Genomic DNA, 7,772 nt, shown 5'->3' on the forward strand with positions numbered 1-7,772 from the left:
AGGGGCAATGGGGAACCATAGGGGCAATGGGGACCCATAGGGGGTGATGGGCACCCATAGTGGGTTATGGGGGGCAATGGGGACCCATGGGGGGCAATGGGGAACCATAGGGGGTAACGGGGGACAATGGGGGGCAATGGGGACCCATAGGGGGTGATGGGGACCCATAGGGGGCAATGGGGACCCATAGGGGACCCATAGGGGGTGATGGGGGGCAGTGGGGACCCATAGGTGGCAATGGGGACCCATGGGTGGCAATGGGGACCCATAGGGGACCCATAGGGGGTGATGGGGGGCAGTGGGGACCCATAGGTGGCAATGGGGACCCATAGGGAACAATGGGGACCCATGGGGGGCAATGGGGACCCATAGGGGGTAACAGGGGACAATGGGGGGCAATGGGGACCCATAGGGGACCCATAGGGGGTGATGGGGGGCAATGGGGACCCATAGGTGGCAATGGGGACCCATGGGTGGCAATGGGGACCCATAGGGGGTGATGGGGACCCATAGGGGGCAATGGGGACCCATAGGGGGGTGACAGGAGCCCTGAGGGGACAATGGGGACCCATGGGTGGCAATGGGGACCCATAGGGGGCCTGGAGGGGTGACAGGAGCCCATGGGGTGCAATGGGGACCCATAGGGGCAATGGGCACCCATAGGGGGTTATGGGGGGCAATGGGGACCCATAGGGGCCCCATAGGGGGTGAGGGGCGCCCCACGTGTCCCCACGGGGGGGTCCCCGCCGTGTCCCCCCCCCCGTCACCTCCTTCTCCCCACAGATGTGGCTGACGGTGGCGGCGGCGGCCGGGCTGGAGGCCGGACCCAGGACGGACACGACGCCCTTGGGCAGGATCTGGCACACTGGGGGGGGGGGACACACACGTGGGGGCGTTGCACGCGCGCCTTGCACACCCACGTGCGCCTTGCACACTCGTGTGCACCGTGCAACGCCCGGTGCGCCTTGCACACCAATGTGCGCAGTGCACTGCGCTGTGCAATGACCAGTGCGCCTTGCACGCCCGTGTGCGCCTTGCACGCCCGTGTGCACCGTGCACGCTCGTGTGCAAGGCCCGGTGCGCATTGCACGCCCCCCGAGCGCCTTGCACGCTCGTGTGCGCCGTGCACGGCCCCGTGCAACGCCCGGTGCACCTTGCACACCAATGTGCGCAGTGCACTGCGCTGTGCAATGACCAGTGCGCCTTGCACACCCGTGTGCGCCTTGCACACTCGTGTGCACCATGCACGGCCCCGTGCAACGCCCGGTGCGCCTTGCACACCAATGAGCGCAGTGCACTGCACTGTGCAATGACCAGTGCGCCTTGCACGCCCGTGTGCGCCTTGCACACCCGTGTGCACCGTGCACGCCTGTGTGCAATGACCGGTGCGCATTGCACGCCCCTGTGCACCTTGCACACCTGTGTGCAATGACCGGTGTGCCTTGCGTGCCCGTGTGCACCGTGCACGCTCGTGTGCAAGGCCCGGTGCGCCTTGCACGCCCCCGAGCACCTTGCACGCTCGTGTGCACCGTGCACGGCCCCGTGCAACGCCCGGTGCGCCTTGCACACCAATGTGCGCAGTGCACTGCACTGTGCAATGACCAGTGCGCCTTGCACACCCGTGTGCGCCTTGCACACCCACGTGCGCCTTGCACACTCGTGTGCACCGTGCACGGCCCCATGCAACGCCCGGTGCGCTTTGCACGCCAATGTGCGCAGTGCACTGCACTGTGCAATGACCAGTGTGCCTTGCACACCCGTGTGCGCCTTGCACACCCGTGTGCACCGTGCATGCTCGTGTGCACCATGCACGGCCCCGTGCAACGCCCGGTGCGCCTTGCACACCAATGTGCGCAGTGCACTGCGCTGTGCAATGACCAGTGCGCCTTGCACACCCGTGTGCGCCTTGCACACCCGTGTGCACCGTGCACGCTCGTGTGCAATGACCGGTGCGCATTGCACACCTGAGTGCACCATGCACTGCACTGTGCAATGGCCGGTGCACCTCGCACACCCGTGTGCGCCTTGCACACCCGTGTGCAATGACTGGTGTGCATTGCACACCCGTGTGTGCCGTGCATGGCCCTGTGCACCTTGCACACCCATGTGCGCCGTGCACTGCACTGTGCAATGACCGGTGCACATTGCACACCCCTGAGCGCCTTGCATGCCTGTGTGCACTGTGCAATGCCCAGTGCACCTTGCACACTCGTGTGCAATGCCCAGTGCGCCTTGCACGCCCGTGTGCGCCTTGCATGGCCCCGAGAGCCTTGCACACCCGTGTGCAATGACCGGTGTGCATTGCACGCCCCTGTGCACCGTGCACACCCGTGTGCAATGCCTGGTGCGCCTTGCACGCCCATGTGCAATGACTGGTGCGCCTTGCACGCCCCTGTGCACCGTGCATGGCCCTGTGCACCATGCACTGCACTGTGCAATGCCCAGTGTGCCTTGCACGCTCGTGTGCAATGACGAGTGTGCATTGCACGCCCCCGAGCGCCTTGCACGCCCGTGTGCGCCGTGCATGGCCCTGTGCACCGTGCACACCCGTGTGCAAGGCCCGGTGCGCCTTGCACGTCCCTGAGCGCCTTGCACGCCCCCGAGAGCCTTGCACGCCCCTGTGCGCCTTGCACGCCCATGTGCAATGACCGGTGTGCCTTGCACGCCCGCGTGCACCGTGCACACCTGTGTGTGCTGTGCAGGGCCCTGAGCACCTTGCACACCTGCGTGCAATAACCCATGCACCTTGCACACCCGAATGCAACCCCTCGCACACACAATGCAGCCCCTCGCACACCTTGCACACTCCAATGCAACCCTTCACACACCTTGCATATGCCTTGCACACCTTGCACACTCAATGCAACATGTCGCACACCCAATGCAACCCCTCGCACACCCAATCTGACCCCTCGCACACCCAATGCGACCCCTTGCCCACCCCAATGCACCCTCTTGCACACCTTGTACACCCAGTGCAGCCCCTCACACACCTCAATGCAACCCCTCGCACACACCTTGCACAGTCCAATGCAACCCCTTGCACACCCAATGCAACCCCTCGCACACACCTTGCACAGTCCAATGCAACCCCTCGCACACCCTTTGCACACCCAGTGCAGCCCCACGCACACCTTGCACACCCAATCCAGGCTCTTGCACACTTTACACACCCCAATACAACCCCTTGCACACCTTGCACACCCAATCCAGCCCATTGCACAACCGAAGGCAACCCCTCGCACACCCAATCCAGGCTCTTGCACACCTTGTACACCCCAATGCAGCTCCTCGCACACCTTGCACACTCCAAAGCAACCTCTTGCACACTTTGCACACCCAATGCAACCCCTTGCACACCTTGCACACCCAATCCAGCCCGTTGCACAACCGAATGCAACCCCTTGCACACCCCAATGCAACCCCTCGCACACCTTGCACACTCCAGTGCAGCCCCACGCACACCCCAGCACACCCCATGCAACCCCTTGCACACTTTGCACACCCCAATGCAACCCCTTGCACACCTTGGACACCCAATGCAACCCCTTGCACACCCAATCCAGCCCATTGCACAACCAAATGCAACCCTTGCACACCTTGCACACCCAATCCAACCCCTCGCACACCCAATGCAACCCCTTGCACACCCAATCCAGGCTCTTGCACACCTTGTACACCCCAATGCAACCCCTTGCACACCTTGCACACTCCAAAGCAACCTCTTGCACACTTTGCACACCCAATGCAACGCCTTGCACACCCAATGCAACCCCTTGCACACCCAATGCACCACTTTGCACACCCGATCCAGCCCATTGCACAACCGAATGCAACCCCTCGCACACCCAATGCAACCCCTTGCACACCTTGCACACCCAATCCAACCCCTCGCACACCCAATGCAACCCCTTGCACACCCAATCCAGGCTCTTGCACACTTTGCACACCCCAATGCAACCCCTTGCACACCCAATCCAGCCCGTTGCACAACCGAATGCAACCCCTTGCACACCCCAATGCAACCCCTCACACATCTTGCACACTCCAGTGCAGCCCCACGCACACCCCTTGCACACCCAATGCAACCCCTTGCACACCTTGGACACCCAATGCAACCCCTTGCACACCTTGCACACCCAATCCAGCCCATTGCACAACCAAACGCAACCCCTTGCACACCCAATGCAACCCCTTGCACACCCAATGCACCACTTTGCACACCCGATCCAGCCCGTTGCACACCCCAACGCAACCCCTCGCACACCCGGCGCACACTCACTGGTGTCGGTGCTCTCGTACTGGCTGTCGCGCTGTAGCTCGTAGATGTCCACGTCGAGGCGGGCGCGCGCCGGGGCGCCCAGGAGCCCGTTGACGTGTTCCCGGGCCAGGGCCAGCGCCAGGCGCTCCCCGCGGCTACAGCCGGAGCGCTCGTCCAGGATGGCGGCTGTGACGGCGTCACCGTGACCAAAATACACCCAAAATACACTCCAAATACACCCCAGGGACCCCAAATACACCCCAAATACACCCCAAATACACCCCGTGTCCCCAAACACCCCCAAGGGGTCCCCAAATACCCCCTGTGTCCCCAAATACTCCCCATGTCCCCTACATCCCCATGTTCCCCATGTCCCTGTGTCCCCCGTCCCCCGATATCCCCCATGTCTCTCATTTGCCCCCATGTCCCCATGTCCCCCCCTGTCCCCATGTCCCCCCATGTCCCCGTACCCATGCGCAGGGCCGACAGCCCCTGTCCCCCTCGGGGCGCGATGGCCACCACCAGCAGCAGCAGCAGCCCCTGTGTCCCGCAATGTCCCCATGTCCCCATGTCCCCCCCGTCCCCCCCATGTCCCCATGTCCCCCCCCATGTCCCCATGTCCCCACGCAGCCCATGTCCCCCAATGTCCCCCATGTCCCCATGTCCCCATGTCCCCCCCATGTCCCCATGTCCCCTACGCCCCCCCAATGTCCCCCATGTCCCCAATGGCCCCATGTCCCCATATCCCCCCATGCCCCCCATGTCCCCATGTCCCCATTATCCCCATCTCCCCCCATGTCCCCCATGTCCCCATGTCCCCCCATGTCCCCATGTCCCCGTACCCATGCGCAGGGCCGACAGCCCCTGTCCCCCTTGGGGCGCGATGGCCACCACCAGCAGCAGCAGTTCCCATGTCCCCCAATGTCCCCCATGTCCCCCAATGTCCCCCCATGTCCCCATTATCCTCATGTCCCCATGTCCATGTCCCCCATGTCCCCCCATGTCCCCCAATGTCCCCATGTCCCCCCATGTCCCCAATGTCCCCATGTCCCCCCATATCCCCCAATGTCCCCATGTCCCCGTACCCATGCGCAGGGCCGACAGCCCCTGTCCCCCTCGGGGCGCGATGGCCACCACCAGCAGCAGCAGCAGCCCCTGTGTCCCCCAATGTCCCCATGTCCCCCATGTCCCCCATGTCCCCCAATGCCCCCCCATGTCCCCATTATCCTCATGTCCCCCCATGTCCCCCATGTCCCCATTATCCCCCACATCCCCCCCATGTCCCCCATGTCCCCCATGTCCCCCAATGTCCCCAATGTTCCCACATCCCCAATGTCCCCCCATGTCCCCCCCATGTCCCCAATGTCCCCCCCATGTCCCCCATGTCCCCATGTCCCCCATGTCCCCATGTCCCCCCATGTCCCCGTACCCATGCGCAGGGCCGACAGCCCCTGTCCCCCTCGGGGCGCGATGGCCACCACCAGCAGCAGCAGCAGTCCCCATGTCCCCCAATGTCCCCATGTCCCCATTATCCCCATGTCCCCAATGTCCCCACACAGCCCATGTCCCCCATGTCCCCATGTCCCCCAATGTCCCCACATGCCCCCCATGTCCCCCATGTCCCCGTACCCATGCGCAGGGCCGACAGCCCCTGTCCCCCTCGGGGCGCGATGGCCACCACCAGCAGCAGCAGCAGCGGCAGCGGCGGCAGCGCCCGCGACGGCGCCATCGTCCCCCCCGGCTCATGGAGACGGGCGGCCGCGGCACCCTGGGGCGCCCAAGGGACCCCAATGGATCCCGGGGGGACCCAATGGAGCCCTGGGACCCCCCTGGAGCCCTGGGACCCCCCTGTATCCCATGGACACCCAAGGGGACCCAATGGATCCCGGGGACACCCAATGGAGCCCAATGGATCCCGCCTGCATCCCTGGGGCACCCAAGGGACCCCATGGATCCCGGGGGGACCCAATGGAGCCCTGGGAGCACCCCAGAATCCCAGGGACACCCAATGGAGCCCTGGGACCCCCCCTGGAGCCCTGGGACCCCCCTGTATCCCATGGACACCCATAGGGACCCCATGGATCCCGGGACACCCATGGGGACCCCATGGATCCCGGGGACACCCATAGGAGCCCAATGGAGCCCTCCTGCATCCCTGGGGCGCCCAAGGGACCCCATGGATCCCGGGGACACCCATGGGGACCCAATGGATCCCAGGGACACCCATGGGGACCCAATGGAGCCCTGGGACCCCCTTGGAGCCCTGGGACCCCCCTGTATCCCATGGACACCCAAGGGGACCCCATGGATCCCGGGGACACCCATAGGAACCCGATGGATCCCAGGGACACCCATGGGGACCCGATGGAGCTCTGGGACCCCCCTGTGTCCCACCAACACCCATAGGGACCCAATGGATCCCGGGGACACCCAATGGAGCCCAATGGAGCCCTCCTGCATCCCTGGGGCACCCATAGGGACCCAATGGATCCTGGGGACACCCATGGGGACCCAATGGATCCCAGGGACACCCACAGGACCCAATGGATCCCAGGGACACCCATAGGGACCCAATGGATCCCTGGGGCACCCATAGGAACCCGATGTATCCCAGGGACACCCAATGGAGCCCAATGGATCCCGGGGACACCCATGGGGACCCAATGGATCCCAGGGACACCCATGGGGACCCGATGGAGCCCTGGGACCCCCCTGGAGCCCTGGGACCCCCCTGTATCCCACCCACACCCATAGGGACCCAATGGATCCCAGGGGGACCCAATGGGGCCCTGGGACCCCCCTGGAGCTCTGGGACCCCCCTGTATCCCATAGACACCCATGGGGACCCAATGGATCCCGGGGACACCCATGGGGACCCAATGGAGCCCTCCTGCATCCCTGGGGCACCCAAGGGACCCCATGGATCCCAGGGACACCCATGGGGACCCAATGGAGCCCTGGGACCCCCTTGGAGCCCTGGGACCCCCCTGGAGCCCTGGGACAGCCATAGGGACCCGATGGACCCCGGGGACACCCAATGGGGACCCAATGGATCCCCGGGACACCCAATGGAGCCCAATGGAGCCCTCCTGCATCCCTGGGGCACCCAAGGGACCTCATGGATCCCGGGGACACCCAAGGGACCCAATGGACCCCTGGGACCCCCCTGTATCCCATGGACACCCATAGGGACCCAATGGATCCTGGGACACCCATGGGGACCCCATGGATCCCGGGGACACCCATAGGGACCCAATGGAGCCCTCCTGTATCCCTGGGGCACCCATAGGGACCCCATGGATCCCGGGGACACCCATGGGGACCCAATGGAGCCCTGGGACCCCCCTGGAGCCCTGGGACCCCCCTGTATCCCATAGACACCCATGGGGACCCAATGGATCCCGGGGACACCCATGGGGACCCAATGGAGCCCTGGGACCCCCCTGGAGCCCTGGGACCCCCCTGTATCCCATAGACACCCATGGGGACCCAATGGATCCCGGGGACACTC

The 7,772-nt window shown here is 64.7% G+C and overlaps 1 protein-coding gene across 1 annotated transcript in view; it reads right to left on the reverse strand.

Moving 5' to 3' along the window:
* Positions 1-5,990, reverse strand: part of LOC148593436 (glutamate receptor ionotropic, kainate 5-like) — a gene marked incomplete at its 3' end in the record, with an annotated part of 28,892 nt that extends 22,902 nt beyond the window's left edge. The window contains 3 exon segments of the mRNA XM_088530929.1: positions 768-865; positions 4,283-4,447; positions 5,891-5,990. Coding sequence (XP_088387055.1) covers positions 768-865; positions 4,283-4,447; positions 5,891-5,990 — 363 coding nt within the window.
* Positions 5,991-7,772: the final 1,782 nt, after the last annotated feature.

The sequence above is a fragment of the Tinamus guttatus genome, unplaced genomic scaffold (genome assembly GCF_059628265.1).
Source record: "Tinamus guttatus ecotype Peru unplaced genomic scaffold, ASM5962826v1 Tinamus_guttatus_pri_ptg000392l, whole genome shotgun sequence".
Taxonomy (NCBI): Eukaryota; Metazoa; Chordata; class Aves; order Tinamiformes; family Tinamidae; genus Tinamus; species Tinamus guttatus.